The sequence below is a fragment of the Peromyscus californicus genome, unplaced genomic scaffold (assembly GCF_007827085.1).
Source record: "Peromyscus californicus insignis strain IS unplaced genomic scaffold, ASM782708v3 Scaffold_15__1_contigs__length_86483966, whole genome shotgun sequence".
Lineage (NCBI taxonomy): Eukaryota > Metazoa > Chordata > Mammalia > Rodentia > Cricetidae > Peromyscus > Peromyscus californicus.
In genome coordinates, this window is record NW_026294447.1 from 26,027,119 (window position 1) to 26,048,742 (window position 21,624).

At 41.4% G+C, this 21,624-nt stretch overlaps 1 protein-coding gene across 1 annotated transcript in view; it reads right to left on the bottom strand.

Moving 5' to 3' along the window:
* Slc25a21 (solute carrier family 25 member 21) overlaps positions 1-21,624 on the bottom strand; it is a 480,447-nt gene that overhangs the window by 7,019 nt on the left and 451,804 nt on the right. Inside the window, exon 7 of the mRNA XM_052738572.1 lies at positions 21,415-21,579. Coding sequence (XP_052594532.1) covers positions 21,415-21,579 — 165 coding nt within the window. The remainder of the gene's footprint in view (positions 1-21,414; positions 21,580-21,624) is intronic.

Sequence of the window (21,624 nt, forward strand, 5' to 3'; positions counted from 1 at the left end):
GTGTGTGTGTGTGTGTGTGTGTGTGTGTGTGTGTGTGTGTGTGTGTGTGCATATGCATGCTTGGCCAAGAAAATGAGGGGTAGGGGTGAGAACGATTTAGAATATAAGGTCATCAGGCTTAGTGGGGAGTATCTAATTCTTATATTAAGGTCTCAGCACTACATGATTCTAGCTTCTACTGAAGAAGGAAACTTCTGGAGCCCCCTAAATACTCAACTAAACCAGGAGTCACAATCATTGAAACCCCTATGAGGTTAAATAAAAAATGCACAAGCAAGGGATTCGGTAATAATTTTTGGATCGGGGCCATACAGGTGCCAGGGAGGTTTAAAGGGATTTAGAAATCAACAGGGTGTTTCTAGAGGAGAAACGATGCAGGGGCTGCGGAATGACTGGGGGGGGGGGTGTTTAAATAATTCTCCATCCTCCGTTGTTCTTTTTTACAAGGAGAGAAAAATGCCTTCATGCTGCCTGCCCTTCTGCATCACTGCACAGAAGCAGGACCTGAGCTCCCGAGGGGGCGAATTTAGCACCTGCTTACGTTGTCTGACTGGGGATGAGTCACTGAGCCCCTTAGAGCACAGTGTCCAGAGGGTAGTTTGTAACATCTACATCTTTCATGCACTACATCATTTTCTTAGAAGTGATGGTAGATGCAAAGGTGTTCTGAGTTATATAAAACCAGCAGAAAGCAGAGAGCCTTAGGATGAACCACGCTTCCTTCCTTCCTTCCTTCCTTCCTTCCTTCCTTCCTTCCTTCCTTCCTTCTTCCTTCCTTTCTTTCTTTTTCTTTCTTTCTTTCTTTCTTTCTTTCTTTCTTTCTTTCTTTCTTTCTCTCTCTCTCTTTTCCTTCCTTCTCTCTCTTTTTTTTCTTTCTTCCTTTTAAAAAACATTGTACATTTGTTTGTGTGCCCATGTGTGTCCACTCTGGCAAGCGTGTGGAGGTCAGAGGACAACTTTCAAGAGTTAGTTCTCTCCTTCCACCTTGTGGGTTCTAGGTATGGAACCCGGGGGGGGCAAGTGCTTGGGTACAAGTGCTCCCCCCCGCCCCCCCAGACCATCTTGGCAGCTCCAGGAACCATGTTTTCTGAAGACATAAGCATCCTGTAAAAAGATGCTCTCGTGGTGTCCCTGTGACACAGCTGAAATGTATTTTTCCCCCTATTCCAGATGATGGTAAAAAATGATGATCTGTATGCATGGCTGGCTGGGAAGGTCAGGGGACCTCGTGACACACTTGGTCTCTCCTATCTCCTCATCTGTTTGCCCAGGACTGGGGTTGTATTGGAAGGTAATCTAAGACACCAGCGATGCTTTCTGTGCTTGGGACACTGTGAGAGAGTCTCACATGGAAACCTCCAGGCCAGCTGTGTGTGCACTGGTACAAGTACATACCAACCCCATGTTTTTATACATTCCCCAGCATAATAATAAGACCCACAGTAGTTCCTGAATGCAGCTGTGAAGTCTGGGTCCCACTGCAGACCCAGCTCAGTGTCCCAGGTCAGCTTCCTTCCATTTTGGAAAGAAGACAGAAAACAGTTTTATGTCGGGCTGGTGCTCAGGAGGTAGAGGTGCTTGTACACACACAAACCTGACAGCTTGGGTTTGAACTCTGGATGGCACAAGGTGGTAGAAGAGAACTGACTCCTGAGAGTTGTTCTCTGACCTTCACAGACATGCCTGTCACACACACACACACACACGCACACACACACACACACACACAGATACACACAGGCACCAAACCAACAAATAAATTAATAATTAGGAAAGCTACTAAAACCCAGGATGGAAACTGGTGATTTTGGCGCTCTTCATAGGCAAAATGGAGGTCAGTCACTATGCTTGTGGGTGTTAATATTCTTATGGTGTGGCCGAAAGAATATCCCTCATCAAACAGCTCTCTGGCCGTTCTGTTCCTTTGACTTCATAATCTGCTTTGGGCTGGAATCCAGGCAAGGGTTGGTGGGTCACAGCCAGCACTCCCACCTTGCCTCTGATATCTTCACGACACCACAGGCACAAGAAACTTCTAGATGTCTTCACCAGGGGATTTCTCTATTCCCGAGACACTGTCTTGACCATCCCCATCACTCCCACCCATTTTACGTATTGTTTATTTTTGCAGGCATCTCTCTTCCACGCCAGATTGTGAGCCACAAAACATAAACTCTTTGCACTGTCTTCCACAGGAGTGCTGTGGCATCCACCTGTGAATGTACACAAGATAAATAAGTAAATGTGATTTAAAAAGTACGAGGATTGTTGTAACTAGAACTCTAAAGAAAGAAGAGAAAGGGAGGAAGGGAAGGAGGAGGGTGGTGAGAGAGAGAGAGAGAGAGAGAGAGAGAGAGAGAGAGAGAGAGAGAGAGAGAGAGAAACAGGAGGGTGAATGAATCTGCATGGAGACAGGAAGTCTCATTTGTGTTGTGGTTGTGGCCAGAGATCCACAAAGAGGCCATCCATCATTCCATCATATCGCGCCACTCCTTTGCATTCTGGTAAATTCTTTGTGGCTAGATTAAAGCACTTCCCTCCTAAGCTTTTCTTAGGGTTATGGACGCTGCCTACCCAGGGCTATGGATGGTGCAGCTAAAAATCCCCAGTAACACAAACTGCTGCCATGGACAACCGCCTCATAGTCTCAGGAACTCAGAGGGTTGGGACATGGACAGGGATGGTATATAAATAAAGCTGTAGGGTGGCGATGGCACACGCCTTTAGTCCGGGTGTTTGAGTGTGGAGAGCCTTGTAAGATAGTTGTAAGGTAGGGTGAGTTGGCGTTGTATTTTGGAGTTACCTAACAGGCAAGTAGAGGCATGCAGGAGAGAGAGCCTATGGGCCATTCCTTTTTTCTGGTATAACTGTGAAATAAAATTTGTTTTGTTTTGAGACAGGGTTTCTCTGTTTAGATCTAGCCATTCTGGAACTTCCTCTGTAGACCAGGCTGCCTCTGCCTCCTGAGTTCTGGGATTAAAGAAAGGTGTGTGTCATCACGCCTGGCAAAATAAGGTGTTCTTCATTTAGGAACTTAGGAAAGAGGAGGGAGTAAGCCACACAGAAGTTTGCTCCATTGATTTCAAGTGAGCTTTGGGAGGTGCAGCTGGAGAGAGGACCCGCTTTTGCCAAAGCCAAGTGTTCAGGGGTAAAGAAAAACCAAGCTGAATGGAGCTGCCTAGACTCGGAAGCGGAGTCAAGGTTGGCTATGGCCTAGACTCGGAAGCGGAGTCAAGGCTGGCTATGGCCTCTACCCAGACCCCCACTGATTTGTCAGCTTCGTTTGCAAGATCTTGGGCACCCAACTCAGGTATGAAGGTGAATGAGTCTAGAGAGGGATGGGGTGGGTGCAGAGCGAATTGTCCATGTCCTGTGATTATATTAAAGTGGGATGTGAGTAGAGTTGCAGAGAGAAACGTGTGGCAAGGATAGGGGAGTTTATTCCTGGGATGTACCTCCTGAAATCCGGTGATAGAGCCTCTAGTTCTACCTCTGAAAAGCATGGTCACTGTGAGCTCAGTGAAGCCAATCACCGTATTTTAGTTGAATGGCTAGTCCCTTAAGTTTTTACTCTTCCATTAGTTTATTTTTAAAAACTGAAGATAGAGGAAGATGATAAGATATTCACTGTTGCAGACACTGAAGTGTTTTCTATATACTAGTGCCTCATAACATTCCTGAGCAGGTGAGGTTTCTGAGTCTTATGGAAGGTTCTTGACTCTCCTACGTGGATATAAATTTGAATGAGCCCGAGGGACCCAAAGGGTTCAATTATTGAGAAATGAAAAATTCAATGTACTGAGGGTCCTTGAGACTGTCTTGGCCTAGCTGGCAATATTAGAGACATATGTACTTGTGTATCAGGATGTGCCCAGGTCAACATCCAAGGACATCACTTCCCAGACCAAGACAAAAACCTTAATTAGAAGAAAGTAAAATCACAGTATTGTGAGACTATTAGTGAATTCACAGTGTCATCTGCTTAAGTCAAATAGTCAGGCCAGCATCTAAGTTATGTAAATAAATACTCATGTGGATGAAAAACTATCATTATTAAATTTCTTTTTTTCTTTTCGTAGTTTCTCTGTTTTGATTTTCAGGGTTTTGTTTGTTTGTTTGCTTCCTGTTTTTTGAGAGAGAGGAGAGGAGAGAAGTGGGGAGAACTTGAAGTTGTGTGGGTGGAGATGTGGGGGAGGGTCTGGGAGGAACGAGGCAGAAGGAAAATAATGTCAAAATATAGTATAAGAAAAAATGTTTTGAATTAAAAAAAATCTAACAGACTTCCATAATTTGTCACAAATTAGGAATGAAGAAACTTCCCCTGTACTTTTTTTTTTTGTTTTTTAAGACAGAGTTTCTCTGTGTAGTCCTGGCTATCCTGGAACTCACTCTGTAGACCAGGCTGGACTCAATTAGAGATCAGCCCGCCTCTGCCTCCTGAGTGCTGGGATTAAAGGCATGCACCACCACCGCCTGTCACTTCCCCTGTACTTTACATACATTCCCCACCCATAAACCCAAATAATTTTATTCCAAGTCTTTACTCAATTGCAAGGGCTAGTAACTGTCATTATTCTGATAATTTACCACAATTTAAAAGTCATCATTGCACTAGTCTTTCCCCCTCATAGTTAAAATAGGTCCTTTATAATATTTACTTATAAGGAGTATTATTTTTTCTTCAAAATATTTTCAGGTTTTTCTCACAAATGTAGCATAACTGCACTAGGAGTGAGTATCCTGAGGATAAGTAAATGTTACCTGTGTTGATCTTGTTCTTTCACAGCAATAGGGGATGCAACATTAGAAAAAGGTATTTTTTTTTTCTGTAGTGTTAGGTATACAACCCAGTGCTTCATGAATGTGAAGCAAGTGCTCTGAGCTAAATCCCCAGCCTTTACCGGCTAATTTTTGATTATTTAATCTGCTTGCAAACACTTTAGGGGCTAAAGTTAGCATCCCATTTCACAGATGAGGACACCGAGACAGAGATAATATATGACCTGTCAAAGACACACAGTTAGTAAGTACCAGTGTTGAGAATTAACACCAAGATCTTTTACAAGAACTCAAGGCTGTTTCTATCACACTTAGATCCTGGGGTGAGCGCAGAGCTGAAGAGATGTGTTTACCAGCCCCTCTTCCCTGAAATCAATAAGTTTCTTTGATAAAACCTCTTACTATAGAGTCCACATGATTTGAGAAACACTAATAAGTGATTCCAAGGCATGGCAGCTGTGATATTCTACAACCTATGAAAATTTCACAAAAGGAGTCAACAGAACTGTTAATGATCAACATATTACGTATTTGTCATTAATGTAACCACTTAATTCACACTGTATAGTCAACAGTCAAAGGCACATCAGCAGTACAAGACAACTGCACTGGGGGATTTAATATGCACAGAGATAAAGTATCTTGATGAACAGATATATCATCCCCTCACGCTTTTACCTTCTCTAGCCTGGGCTCCGATTCATTAACCGGCCAACTGGCTGCTGGCTTGATAAACAGGGAACCCCTGCCCATCTCATAGACCTTTGTGTTTAGGCTCTGGCGGCTTTAAGAAGACATTCCACACAGAGTCCTGCCAAAAGGAGGGGTTAAGGAAGGTGGGAGAGGAGGAATTTTTTACGAGTGAGGATTGGGGGTGGTGAGGAAGACCGCAGGAAATCTGCTGCCGCGCAGAAAGCGAAGTGGAGCAGAGTACAGCAATGCGGCTTTTCATTTAAGCGACTCAGGACATCAGTCCTGAGATCCCGTCTGAGAACCTTCCCACTTAGGTCAGCTCACAGTGCACTTCCTCTGCTCCTCACGGCTGCCACCGCTCAATTTCTCTTGGTAACACATCAAGCAAAGCAGTCCTATGAGAAGTCACATGACTTGAGTATCACAAAAGCCCTTCTTTGAAGAACTCCATTTTGTGTTCAGTTGATGACTTGTTATTTGGAAGCAATAGCTGAAGGACGTTATGAGGTGCAGGATTCCATTTCTTTGAGGCTGTAGTAGACATAAATCTCTCAGTTTAGTCAGTTGCACATATTTAAGAGGAAGACTTGATGCAATCTGAAGTTGTTGGTGTCCACAAAATTACACAGATGCCAACATCTTGATATAAGGCAACATAGACCTTTTTCTCCTCTTTTTTCAATTCCCTTCCCCTACAAATCCTTCCACGATCCATCTCTGTATGGTTTCTATGTATTAAGAAAAGCGTGTTAGACGTGAATCTTTAGACATATGTGTTTCAATTGGAGTACCCATAGAAGGCAGGAAACAAGAAAGGGCCGTGGGGGGAGACCTCACGGGAAGGGGGTAGAATGAAGGTAGTCTAAAATGGGAAGGGAAATAATAGAACAGGAAGGATTAAATGGAGTGGGAGATGAGAGGGAGTATGAGGAGGGATAACTAATATTTAAGACCTTTGAAAAATGTTATATAAAACCTATTGTTAGTAGAATTCCCCAAAACACAAAAGGGATTTAAAGAGAGTTACTGTACAACAGGGGACAATCTACACCTGATACCCTAGGCTCTCAAACAAAAAACCCGTTAGCAGGTATGGGCTCTCTCTTTTTAAGTTGCTGGTCAGTGGGGATCCATGTGAGCAAACATCACACATTATTGCCATTGCTCTTGGCTATGCTCCAAAACTTGGTTGTAAGACTCTATTGCTGAAGAGATATGTGGCGTTTGAATGTAATTGGCTCCCATAAGCTAATAGGAAGTGGCACTGTTGGAGTAGGTGTGGCCTTGTTAGAGGAAGTGTGTCACTGTGGGGGTGTGCTTTGAGGTCTCCTTTGCTCAAGCAACACTTAGTGTGACACTCAGCTCACTTCCTGTTGTCTGTGGGTCAAGATGTAGGACTCTCAGCTCCTTCTCCACACCATGTCTGCCTGCACACCACCATGTTGCACTATGATAATAAAGGTCTAAAACTCTGAAAATGTAAACCACTCCAATCAAATGTTTTTCTTTTGTAAGAGTTGTGATGGTCACGGTGTCTCTTCACAGCAGAGAAACCCTAACTAAGACAAGACCACACACTTGAGACACAGGACATGAGGAAATCAAGACTGTACTGACCTGGACATTTCATTCCTATTGAATAGCTTCCATGGTGCTAGGACGTGCCATTGCACAATGAATGCTACAGGAGAAAAATAACCAATAGCTTTAAGTGTTTATGAACACTTCAAGCTATAATAACAACTGGCCTACCAAGAGATGTCAATATGCAGAAGTAGCATGCATGTTATGGACCTAATCAACCATTTTATAATTGGATTTAAAATCAACCATCAAGATGCAACTCATGCCTGGTACCATTAACTGGGAAAAAAACTCCAAATCCCCCAAATCAAATCAAACAACCAACAACATAGCCATTTAGGTCAAAGGTGCTAGCAGAGAACCCACTACTATTATTCTCCTAAAGTAATGAACGTCTCCAAAAATTCCTCTTTATACCTATAGATTAATGCATCATTCAGCCTTTACTGGAGAAGACATTTTGTACAGTAGATGGTGATTGCTACAGAGCCCCACAAACTGGTCATTGTGTAGAGAATGGGAGATTATGAAGTGCTAAGCTCTGAGTGCGACATCTCTATCATATCTCCTCCCTGAAAGGCTCAGGGGTGATTGTGAAAGAAGGGGCAGAAAGATGGTAAGAACCAGAGGCAGTGGATGACTTCAGCAAAACACATGACTGGGCACGACGGTGCCATTACACATACAAACTTGTAAGGGCTCCGAGTGCTTGCTGGTACGAGACCTACAAAGGATAAGACCAACTAAAATCCCAGCGTGGATGGAACTCTACCCCTACTGAGGAGCTACTGGCAACTGGAAGACAGAGAGTTAGATTTTGTCAGGGCTATGACCTCTGAGAGCCCAATGAGATGGTATACACCCACGAACACACAGGTAGCACTAACTGGACTCAGTGGGCTTTAAAAAATTATTCCTAACTCTTATCAAAGAACCGTCCCTTTGTAGCAGATGGAGACATTACAGAAAATCACAACTGGTCAAAATGCAGTGATTGTGGGGTGCCCAGCCTCAATGGATACATCTAAAATGTGACTTTCAAGGTTTGAGGAACATCATGGAGGAGGGGTCAGAAATATTTTAAGAACCAGGGTACCAAGAAGTCTACTGTAAGACTGTGTCTTCCAGAAAGGGCAGGGAAGCTGCACTCATACCTCAATAATGTGTCTGGCTAAATAAGACCCGAAAAATGCCAATGCCAGTAGACATGCTAACATGAAAGAGTGAAATCTCACAGGGTCCCATGCCTAGACAAAGAACTAGAGGCAACTAGTAACTGCTGAATGAGGCAGAATTAATCTTTCTCGGGGTAAATCCCTATTAGGTTATCCAATATCAAATGGTCAGTCCTGAAATCTTAGACACATGAGGCAACACCCAACAGACTCAATGGGTTATTATTTATATATTTATGCTTATATAGATATAACAATATTAACAAAAGAAAAAGAGAATCAACCTGTGAGGGAGTGAGGGGACACATGAGAGAGATTAGAGGGAGAATGACCTGGTAGAGGTTGGAGGGATGAAAGGGAGGGGGAAAGTGATGTAATTATATTTTAATAAAATTAAAAAAAAAGAGCACATGAAGTTTGGAGGAAAAAGCAGTGGGGGAAATAGGAGAAGAATTTGTGGGGAGAAAAGGAAGTTGGATTTGATAACAAAAAGGTATTATATGAATGTATAAAAATTTCAAAATGATAATAAAAAGGTCCTATGTATTCAGAGTTGGCCATTTCAAAATTACAGCAGTGTTTAACTCTGACACAGGTGAGTTGGATACACCTTATAATGGGAAGAGAAAGACCAGACAGAGGACCACACTGTTGGGAAGGTATTTGAGGAATTACAAATAAAATCTAAAGAAAGAAGATCCAAAGGCTGGTGTACCCACAAATTTGAAGAGGTATATAGAAAAATGGCTAATGGTATGAGCATGGGCCTTTGATTGTCTGGATTCAAGTCTAAGACATTTGTAGAAATGGGTACCAGACTCTTTTTTTTTTTTTTCTTTTTTTTTTGGTTTTTCGAGACAGGGTTTCTCTGTGTAGCTTTGCGCCTCTCCTGGAACTCACTTGGTAGCCCAGGCTGGCCTCGAACTCACAGAGATCCGCCTGGCTCTGCCTCCCGAGTGCTGGGATTAAAGGCGTGCGCCACCACCACCCGGCCGGGTACCAGACTCTTTAAGGGAGTCTTCTTTGGAACCTTTTAAGGGAAAGGAGATGCCATGCCACATTCACCTTTGTATATACCAGGCCTGGCATGTGATGGATGTTTAATCAACGTTTTAGCTCTTCTATATGGAGACACAGTAAACAAAGGACCACAGGTTCAGAAGCAAATCACAAGGAGGTACATGTACACACTGGCTAAACACCTGGTCACAACCACAAGGCAAATAACAGCAGCTCATCACTGCCTTCCCCACAGCTGGCAATGTTGGCCATGAAAATGATGTGGTGTGTTGAAATCACAGTTGTCTCCTGGTAACTGAATGAGGAGCAAGCAGCCTGTGTGAGTGAACTGTATTTCTTTCTTGTTATAGAAAGGATTTGTATTACAGATATTGTTAGTCTTCATGGGTTCAAACTGACTAGGAGTAGTTAGTGTTCCATACACCCTTTCTTTCTTTCTAACCTCAGCTCTCTTTTGTTGTTTTGTTCACAAACTTTGACAAAAAGCAGTTTTCCCTGATGTCATGGCATCATGCTGCTTTGTCCTCCATGAAAATATCTGCTATTGAAGCTTAATTAAAAAAATACAGTTGTTTCCACTTGACAGCTATCAGAAGAATCTATTAGAGTGTTTGTTTTCTCTTCATGTGAGATAATTTGGGGGAAATGCTAGCTCCTCACTCCACCAAAGGTCACTAAACTAAAATGAGATGGTTTAATTGATAAGCATTCTTTAAGGAATGTGGAGTATTCCCAAGATCCTATCCTTGCAGGGCTCCGGCTTTTGGAATGAAATCAAAGTCTTGTTAAGAGCTCCGCGTCTAAATGTAGCCATTCAGAAAATAGCCATGAAAATTCCTTCCCCCTGCTAAGCTATCTGCTCTTTAAAGTATTCTGAAATGTAAAATAATTTTCAAGGCCTTAGCCACTTAGTTCAAATCATAAAATGTACAAAATGTCAAAATGATTTATGATTTAAGCATAACAGTTATCACTTGATTGCTTCATCTAAGTTCCATACACAATATGTTATTTGTAATTATGTGTTACCCATACGTTTACATGGTTAGATAATACCTTCTGAGAGCCAATTAAGTCTTTGGGTATTATCATACAAAATAGAAGTTCAAGTGTTTATACTTGGAAGCAAGTTGGGTTTTTAATGCTTTGGCATGCTTTGTCTGTTCATTACCTCCATGTAAACATTGACTCCCAGGAACACTAGCCAACCAGAAGTCCCAAAACAAAATTCTAAAGGTTGCTGTCAAGACAGGGGCCAGACTGAGGATGCTTGGATAGGGAGATGATCAAATAGAAGTCCTCGAATTGAACCAGGCCATGGTGGCACACACCTTTAATCCCAGCACTCAGGAAGCAGAGGCAGGCAGATCTCTGTGAGTTCGAGGCCAGCCTGGTCTACAGAGTAAATTCCAGGACAGCCATGACTACATAGCGAAACCCTGTCTAAAAAAAAAAAAAAAAAAAAAAAAAAAAAAAACAACCAGAAGTCTTTGAATTGATTCTTTCCTTGAGAATTTCTGTATTTTGGGATGTGCAAATTTCCCATACCCACTTAGATAACATAATATGCTTGAGATGCCCCTAATTAAAGCATTTAAGAGGAGTAAACTATCTTAAAACTACAGATCTACAATGTTCCAGTCCAGTTAACTTTGGCAGTTCCCACCTCCCTGATCCTTGGCATACCATCTGCCCTCAAGCTTTAGCCCCTCCCAGGACTCTGAGTGCCCTTCTGCTTTGGAGCAGTCACGTGGTGCTTGCTCAGTGTAATATGCTCTTTCTCTTCTTCTTGGCCTGGCTATTCCTCATCTTGAGCTCAAGGATGCACACTGTTTTTTTTTTTCTTTCTTTCTTTCTTTTTTGAGTCTGGCAAATATGTTATTGAATTTTTGCAAAAAGTAGAATCAGATTGTTAGGCCTATTTACAAATTCTTGAGAGTAATGATTCACTAATACAAGGGGACCGGACAAGACAATGTGGATAGATGATGAGAATCAATCTCATATTAAGGAAGTGATCAGTATGAGGACTATGATAGGACTGAAGAACAGGGATTTGTTCACAAAATTCCACCATCTCTGTGATTAAAGCTAAAAGTTGGATATGTTGGCAGGGTGGTATTGTGTCTAGAGTATATGTAGTTCATTCTTTATGTCCTAGAGCAAGATTTAATTCAATCCGAGCTATGTGTTTGTGGAAGTGTCACACAAGTAACATATAGCGGTGCTGGGGGAAATAGAAGAGACAGCAGAGCATCCTGTGCAAATTTAATTTTGGGCATATTCAAAACAACAACATATATCATAGTTCATAATCACAGAGTCATTATACCCAACTGACATTCTCGTAGGGGTGGTTGTCTGTGTTTTACTCCTGAAGCACCACCCTTAATAGGCAGCAGGTAACTGCTTGGAACCTGCCCCTGCCCAGGGTGTGGCTGAAATGGGGACCTCTTAAGACCTGAAATGGGTAAGTGCTTTCTCTCTCTTGGCTACTGCATGATCCTGGATGCTGGATGCTGGTAATGTGGACCAAGTCAGAGTTCTCTAGAGAACCTCGTTGGACCGGGCCTCACCTCTCTTGGATCCCATAACCAACTTCCTTTGCTTGTTGTAAGTTAACTCAAAATAAACTCCTTTTGACTATCAGATAAACTACGTGGAACTGCCTCATTAATTGCTACTATACATTCTCTTCAAGTGCACACTATTTCTTAAATAAGGGCTCCCTACCTCCTTATCCTCTTCCACCATGGATTGGAGTCCTTGTCAACTTTCACAGCTCTATAGCTGTCTTCACGGCACGTACCATAACCGAGAAGGTTCAGTTCCTCATATGATGACTGGTTTATTGCCATTTTCTCCCACTAGACTGTAAAGCCCACTAGGGCAGGGGCCGTGGAGGTATTTAGGAAGATGATGACCGGCACGTGGTGGGTGGCACCACTAACACTTGTGGAATGCACAAACAGAATGGATTCACTGAGAGTCTAGGTTTCTTGTACTTCATTTCCATCCACTTGGGTGGTGCCTGACTGGAAAAATTTTGCCTGACGTTTATTTAAGAAAGTGTCTGAATCCCTGCCCCTTCCTCTCTGCCTTTTCCTTCCCCTTTTCCCCAACACATACACTCCAGGGAGTCTGCGAAAACTGCCAATGAAAGATGCTCTTTTACCACAGAATCTTGTCACATATCCTGGAATTTCATAGAAACCATGTATTTGTAATTTCTCCCGAGTGGTTCATTGAAAGGAGGGTTGTTCTTAATGAAACTTTAATGCCCCTGCCTTTCCTATTGCTGCATGATTGGTAAGACTGATGATCAAGTAAGACAGAATCAGAGACAGAAACTGTCATGAATGAAACCCTACTATGACCTAATTCTATTGAGACTCCTCCTTCCAAAATACAAACAGCTCAGTCTAAGTTCTCCACTTGAACCCAAATGTGCGTTTCCCATTCAGCTCAGTGTACACCTTAGGGAAAGAAGTGGTTCTCAATCATGCAGCCAAAGACATTGCACAATTCTTCTGATAAACTGAAGGATATTGGACATTACCTTTAGACTTTCTATAGGGTTTACAAAACAAAGAAGACACTAAAAATAAGAAAAGAGAAAAACACTTGCTTCTCTGGAAGGCAGTCTTCTATGACTATTATCTTGGAAGAAAACAAAATTTGCTTGACTTAATGCTGTCCCTAGTTAAATGACTATGGGGACAGGTCTAAATGGTTTATTAAGCAAGAAATATTGAATGGATGAAAAATTGTTCTCTCAAACCCACACATGTAATTTATCATGACAGAATTTAACACAAAAACTCTATTATTCTTGGCATAATACCTGAAAACATCCTTAGTTGGAATATAAACTAAAAGCATAGTTTAATATTTCTGACAACTATTATTTTTAGATGGTGATATCTATTATTATTTTACTTATGGAACTGTATGAAGAGAAACAAATAAAGAAATAGAAAACAAAATTATTAGAGAGGCATGGAGTACTTTAATCTTATGATTCCAATTTGTGTGTCAACACAAAAAATAATGTACTCTGAAGATCCCCAGTGTGGAATGGGAATGGAAGATTTTTTTTCTTGCAATGAAAACTTACTCCTGTGATATTTGAAAAACATGTCAGTATTTAAGTTCATTAATATTTGTTTCTAGAGGGCTTTACTATAAAAAGTGATGGCCTCTTTCTGGGGAGGAAGGATAATTCTTCATGCTGGCATTCTGTTTCATTTCTGCAAGATGTGAATGAATGGCCCCATTAACTGAGCTCTGTGGTCAGTTAATATTCAAAACAGCCTTTTCTCTGTTGTAGCTACTCACTATACAACAACACTAATGACAGAATATAGTGCCGGGCATCATTTCAAATTGGTAACGTCCAGTCTTCCAGGTTATGTCTGTAGTTCTGTGTGTGGAGATCACAGAGTGTGGGTGTGAAGAAGGACCAGATTTCAGGTCTGAATGAAGGAGAAGAATTTAGTTATATTATCTGGACATTCTAGCTACTTTACTTGCTAAAAATTTTCAGAATAACTTAAAAACTGTCACAACCACTTTTTAAAAATTGACTTTTAAAGTGTGAGTGTGTGTGTGTGTGTGTGTGTGTGTGTGTGTGTGTGTGTGTGTGTTCGTGCAAGGGTTATGCAGGTACTCATGAAGGCCAGTGGTGTCCGATCCCCTGAGACCTGAAGTTAAGAGGTGGTTGTGAGCCGCCTTATATAGCTGCTGGGCATTAGACTCAGGTCCTCTGGAAGAGCAGGAAGTATTCTTAACCACTGAGCCAGCTCTCCAGCCTGTAAACGTTATAACCATTTTTAAGAGCTAATTTATATATAACAAAATATAAAATAAAACACAGAGTTAGGAGTTAGGCCATTACAGGTATAGTGCAGAGTTTTGATCTCTGGCTCAGATTCATTATGTCAGCAATCTTCACTTTTGAGCCCAAACTTCCTACTTGCTTTCCTTAGCAGAAAATGAGTCATCAAGATGAGAATCGGGTAAAACAATAAAGTCTACAAAAGTGGCTTTAGCAGTAAAATGGAGTAAAAAGTCAGAATAATGATATTTGAAGATGTATGTACCAGAGAACACCAATCTGAGGAGCTAAACAGCCTATGGCTTGGATATCTGACCCGAATTAACTGGGTTTAGTGTCTCAAATTCCTACTTCACCTCTGCAGACATACTTTACAATTGATTAAAATGTTCCAAAGTGACTTGGGCATTCTGTTTTATAAGGTTCTATTAAAATTTTATTGATTTATTTCTATCATAAAATTAATACATACTAAATGTAAGAGCTTTCAACAGTTCAGGAGAGTATATAGTAAGGACTTCCCTCCTAACCACCACTTACTTTCTCATACTCAATGCTCTCTCTCTCTCTCTCTCTCTCTCTCTCTCTCTCTCTCTCTCTCTCACACACACACACACACACACACACACACACACATGCCTCTCGATTTTTTTACTCCAGAGCTAATCATTATGAACTGTTTCTTGCAAAAGTAAATCCTTTGAAGATGGAAAAATTCTGCAAGGCATTAGAGATTAAAAAAAATTAAAGAAAAATCTAGAAATATCTCATGCCAGTTAGAGTTGATGAAATCTCAAATTCCCTTGGAACAAGAGAATGACCAATTGCTGGTTGAGGGAATTGAAACAATAACCCTGTAAACAAACTGTCCAGAGTGAATGGCAAGAGACAGCCCACGGCAAGGATAGGATAATGCCTTCAAGGAGCACCACCTCTTCATCATGGTTTATAACAACTCGATGACGTTCTTCAACATGTTTTAATGATTATCATACCTTCCCCTTCACAAAGGATTGATTTATTATGGTTTAAATTTAAAGAATACTGGTTTCCCAGTTTTGAGTCAGGCTTAGATTACAGAGCACATAAAATCAATGACTTTGTTCTAAGCAAGGAAAACACAGTGTTCATTTAAGTGCAAAAAGAATAGTCCTAGGGAAAAGTTGCTCACGCAATTCTACATGCTAACTGCTTCCACCACAGCCCACACCACCTCTCCTGCTTCCCATTGCCGTCATCGGCACCACAACACTTAACACTTTTATGGCATCTTAACATTTATAAACTACTTTGTATATTGTTTATTTTAATTCTCTAAATGGCTTTATCCGACATACAGAACAACCATAGCTTTTTAGTTTATAGATGAAAATGTCTGCAGCTCAGAGCATTGAAGTGATTGGCTCAAGGTTGTTGAAGTATGAAGGGATGATGGGCCCCCTGTCCCCATGGAGGTTAATGGATGATATCCAGTTATGCATCTCCAGCTCAGACCCCTTCTCTCAAGCCCCAGAACCCATGTTCAGTCAACAGACTCCATGTCTGCATTCTGCAGTCCCAAATGCAGTTAGACCCAGTTTTCTGACTGAGCCTATGCTTTTTTCCATCAGCTGGTTTCTCTTAGTGTGTTTTTCCCAGAGAAGGGCATCACCACCCTTTCAGCTGCCTCGCCAAAAATCTAAGTATCAGTTTTATCACCTCAACATGTTATCTCAACACACACACACACACACACACACACACACACACACACACACACACACACACACACATACATATTCTATCGCTACATCCTGGAGATTTCTTATGACTATTTCTCAATCTGTCTACTTTTCCTTGTCTTCACCATGAGCCCTATGGTTCCAGACCCTACAATTTCATACTGAAATAGTTTCCATGTGTGCGTTCTGAGTTTTTCTCACTATGACTACTCCATCCATTTCTGCTACTACACCGGAACCAAAGCAGTCAGGTGATCCTCTGCTTAAACTGTCTTGCTGGCTTCCTAGCCAGTCTGGTTTGGGTCCTTTTTCCTCATTAGAACTGATTTTACAATTAAAAATTTATTTTTTGAGAATTTCATATATTTTTATAATATTATTCTCCCTCCCCCAGCTCCTCCCAGATCTCCCACCACCCAACTTCTTTCTCGCTTTTTACCATTTTTTCATTAAAATTTTTTTCATACTCTGGACACTCCCCCCGCCCCACACACCCTTGGTGCACTTGTTTTGTACGGTTTGAGCTTTTTTCAGGTCTTATGCATGATGTCATGGTCTATGCAAGTTTGTGTGTGTGTTTGCCCTGTTGTGTCTCGAAAATGCGAGTTTGTGTGTGTGTTTGCCCTGTTGTGTCTCGAAAATGCTATTTCCTTAAAATTTGATTTTGAAATTTAATTGCCAGCGTAATGGTACTGAGAGGTGGAGGGCGCTTTCAGAGGTGATTGTGCCATGGAGGCTCTACTTTAGAGAAGGAGTCAACACTGTTCTTGAGTGTTACTCTGACAAGGGGTTGTTGTGAAATGCTTGGGCTCTTGTTTCCCAAGGTACACACGTGTACTTTCTGTTTTTCTTTTCCTCCTGCCATTTTATTGTGAGGTAGAACCACACCAGATGTGGCACCTAATTTTTAGCTTCCTGAATCAATCTCTTCTTTATGTATTACCCAGTCTCAAACATTTTGCTATAATAACAGACAATGGATTAAGACGTTAGTGCTTTTATGTAAAGACACAAATCCTCAGTGTGTCCTATAACCGTCAGTATGGCCTTAGACAGCTGGATTCCTGGCCTGACCTTTTTGCATTCATTACACGGGGGTGTCTTTCATTTATCCAGGACCACCAACCCCTTCCAAATTTAAAGCCTTGATACTGTATGTCCCATACGTCTGGAATGCTTGTGTCCATGTACTGTCACTGGCTAGAGGCTAGCTTGCTTGTCAGCTCCAATGCCATTTCCTTAGGGAAGAAGTCTTTCTTGACTCCAGGTTCAGATCATTCATAACCGTGAGTGTTTTCTTGCTTTTGATTGTTCTCTCTTATCTTAAAAGCTCTGTGACAGCTTCTCACTATTGCATTCCCTGGTACTCATCACGGGACCTGCCACCTGTCAGTCACTCAATAAATACATGCTAGGCGGATATTCAGACCTAATGACCCCAGACTTTACGCACAGAATTCCTTCTACACTCCTCTCATAGAGGGAGCCCAAGTGCCAAGATCATTAAACAAAAAGGAACAAGTTGTTTTAGTTTGGAAACTAAAGTATGGGAATGACATTCTGAGCCACATGGCAGATTTCAGCACGGCCCAAAGTGGGTCAAGATTTGAAATTGTTGATAGTCAAATAGCTAGGAAGCAATTCCTTGGCTTTCCCCACTAGTGACAACTTACAGAGAAAGGATTACAGTAGGATTTATTGGACTTCCACTTTTTAAATATGTATGTACGTTTTGAGACAGGATCTCATTTTGTAGTTCAGGCTAGCCTTGAACTCACTACTTAGCCCTGCTTGGTCTTGCAATCCCTCTGCTTCAGTCTCCCAAGTTCTGGAATTATAGGTGTGAACCACCACACCAGGCAATATTTACTTTTAAAAATGATTATAAACTGTATTTTGGCAGCTTCCTTACCATATGCTACCTTGGATGGTGTGTGTGTGTGTGAGAGAGAAGTGCCTCGTTTTGAGTTTTCAGCTTGATAAGTAAGAATTAGAACACAATTTAAAAAGTCAGTTCCAATTCCACTAAAGAGGTTGAGGTAGGAGGATCATGAGTTTAAAGCTAGCCTGGCCTAGATGGTAGGTTCAAGATTAGAATGGGGTTAGATAGCAAGACTGTCCTTCAAAAAACAAAATAAAGAGCTAGAACCATAGTGAACAAAATGTATCTTTAAAAGGTTTTCTTACAGTTATTTTTATTTTATGTTCTTGAGGGTTTCGCCTGCATTTATATGCACCACATGCTTGCCCCCAGATGCCAGAAGAGGGTATCAGATGCCCTGAACTGGAGTTACAGATGGCTGTGAGTGGCCAGGTAGGTGTTGGGAATTGAACCAGGGTCCACTGCAACAGCAACAAGGGTCCTTAACCTCTGAGCATCTCTCCAGCCCGTATCTTTTGCTTGAAGAGTTGGGAGAGAACTTAATATTCCTTAGGGTTTTGGTTAATAAATTAAGCCTTTGTTTATTAGTCTAATCTCAATGAAGGTGACGCTAACTAACAGAAACGTATTTGTTAAACACCCACTGACATTTTACTAACCAAAAGACTGGACAGAAACACCGAGCCTAGGGAGCCGTGGGGAGAGCAGTTCACGCCGTGCCTTTCCGTTCTGGTCTCTGGAGCTTTGCCCGCACAGCAGTTGCCTGTCTACACTGCTGAGGTCATTACGATTTTGGTTATTGCCAAAATGCCTGCTCTGGCAGTCTCCCGAGGCAGCCGGGGGAAACTTATCTCGGCAATGTGAAAATCTCCATTTTAAGAAGCATTTCCAAAACCAAACATCTCACCTTCTGAATACAAAGACCCTATTGTGGTATTTCCTTTTTCTTGGGGGTACTGTTTGGTTAAGGTGAGACCCACTCTAGCTCTAAGCCTTTCGACCATGTGCTTTCTCCCAGCTTCCTATACACTAACATCAATTAATATAGTGACTCTCCCAAATGCCGAGGTATCCCTAAAGTGCGCCGTGAAAGGAAACACATTTTCCAGTCATTTCTTCCTTCCTTCATGTGATTCATTTAATAGAGATTTTTTTCTGAGGATCTGCTCTGTACCAGGCACTGTTTTAATCTCTTAGGACACAGCAGTGAAAAAAAAAACCCAGGAAAAGTCCCTGTCCTTATTAACTTCCATTTATATACCTGCTTTATAAATGGGAGTAGGAGATGACAGCGGCGCAGACCTTGGCATGCTGGAGGGATAAATGTGAGAAAAACCCATTGTTTTTAAACAATGGTGATTTATTACATGCTAAAAACTGTGATGGGATTTGCTCTTAGAATATCAGTCCAAATTTAGAAAAATGGAACCTGAGAGTTTAGAAAGCATTTTTTTCATACACGATTAAAAGTATTATTAACTAATGACTGTCAGCACATCGCCCATCTAAATACAATAGAACATTTTCAATATGCTTGTTCAGTGGCCTTTTTTCGTGGCTTCCTTCACGAGCGTCCCTTTGAGAATAGGGCACACTTTACAGAGTACCGGGTATACAGAGGGAGGCACTTGACATGTGGCTTGTGAGCCCAGCCTTTAGCGGTTGAGCCTTCTCTTCAACCCAAGAGAGGTGCTTCCTTAAAGTTTTTTTTTTTTTTTTGAGACAAGGTTTCTCTGTGCAGCTTTGGAGCCTGTCCTAGAACTCGCTTCGTAGACCAGGCTGGCCTGGAACTCACAGAGATTCACCTGCCTCTGCCTCCAGAGTGCTGGGATTAATGGCGTGCGCCACCACCCAGCTAAAGTTCTTATTGAAATAAAACGTATTCGTATTAGAAACAAAGTTGGTTTTCAAGCAGGCAAGAAAAATGGCTCCTTCTATTGCTTTAGGAGTGTGCGCTATTTTAAGAAAATAAAGAAGCTGCTCGTTTTAGTTATGCAGAACGTAACTGTAATCCCTGTAGACTGCTCAACTCTAGAATAAAGTTTGAACTTGTAGATATTTATGTATTGACGGCTTAAAGATAGGGTCTTATTATGTATCAGGCTGGCTTCAAACTAGTGGTGATGCTCCTGCCTCAACTTCCACAGTGATGAGGTTACAGGCATGAGCCACTACTTGTGAATTCTTGAATTACTTCTGAGTCACTTGGGTATTGTCTTAGTTACGGTTGCTGTTGCTGTGAAGAGACACCACGGCCAAGGCACTTCCTATAAAGGAAAATATCATTTGACTAGGATGGCTTACAGTTCAGAGATTTAGTCCATCACCATTGTGGCAGGGTATGGTGGTGTGCAGACAGACACGGTACTGAAGAAGGAGCTGAGAGTCCTACATCTTGATCCACATGCAACAGGAAGTGAACTGGGCTAGGTGTAGCTTGAGCATAGAAGACCTCACCGCCCCCCCACCATGATACACTTCTTCCAATAAGGCCACACCTCCTAATAATGCCACTCCCTTTGGGGGCCATTTTCTTTCAAACTACCACACATGTATAGAATGCACTGTGATATATTCACTATTACCTTCTCTTTTCTCCTCTAAAACTTGCCAATTTCTCTGTCCCCCTTCCATTTAAAATATCTAGTAATATCTGACTACATATACATCTTATCTTCCTGAATTTCTTTCTTAAATGTAAATGAATTCATTTTACTTTAATAACATATACATTAAAACACAGTCATAAATATATTAAGATATATCTGTTCTTAATTTGTATAAATAATTTACACAATTGTATACCGTTTACAGTTGCCTCAAGTCTTTGGGGGAAACAAACACTTTTCTAATGTTATATGAGTTGCTTTTTCTAGAGTCTAAAACGCAGAATTGTCATCACGAATGTCAAGCTTCATGGAGGGAAAACACAACGTTGTGTGAGTTACAAGTACACCAAAGGCTAGTTTCATATTGTAGGAGTTGGAAGACTCTTGGCTTCTGTAAATTATCATAAAAAGATAATGTGATAATCATCATTGTTATATTGCAACAAGACTCTAGAAGAGCTGGTTTATCCCCTTACCTAAATCAAGTTAAGTGATTTTACAAGTGAGCATCAACACACAATTTGAAATATAGCCTGACATCTCCCCTGTGAGCTGAACTGATTTAAAGTTTGAAGCAAAACAAAACAACTCCATGTTTTTGAGACAGTGATGTGAGTGAGGTAGAAATGTTAACACAGTTTGCAGAAATCTCTGTTAGAGATGAATTGAAAGCATTTATATCTAGCTGGGTGGCGGTGGTGCACACCTTTAATCCCTTTAATCCCAGCACTTGGGAGGCAGAGGCAGGCGTATCTCTGTGATTTCGAGGCCAGCCTGGTCTACAGAGCAAGATCCAGGACAGGCACCAAAACTACACAGAGAAACCCTGTCTTGAAAAACAAAAACAAAAAAAGCATTCATTTCTAAATGAAACATTCTTCATGGAGATTATCCTTCCTATCAAGACTTGGGTTCAAGGTCAGCTTTACTACTGATCTCCACAAGCCTCAGTTTCTGGATTTGAAAGGGAAATAACAGCACTCAATAAACAGTCTGATGGAGTCAAATAGATAGCGGATGGGAGTTTGGTGGGACATGATAAACACTGTGTAGGAGAAGCTAAGAACATCGGTGGGCTTTCCACCTAGCAGATCTTAAATTATTAAATAGTTACCTTACTAGCTGGAATCATGTTTCGGACGTTGTGGTAGAAGCCAAAATAAACCATGTTGAAAATTCCATGACGTCCCAGAGTTGCCGTAAATCCTTTGTTCAGGCCCCTGAGCCCCAAGCCTTCCTTCTTAATGATTTGTCTTGCATAAGCAAAAGTAGATGGTTGCTGTGTGAGAGAGAAGCCAAGCAAGACACATCATCTTTGGGACCG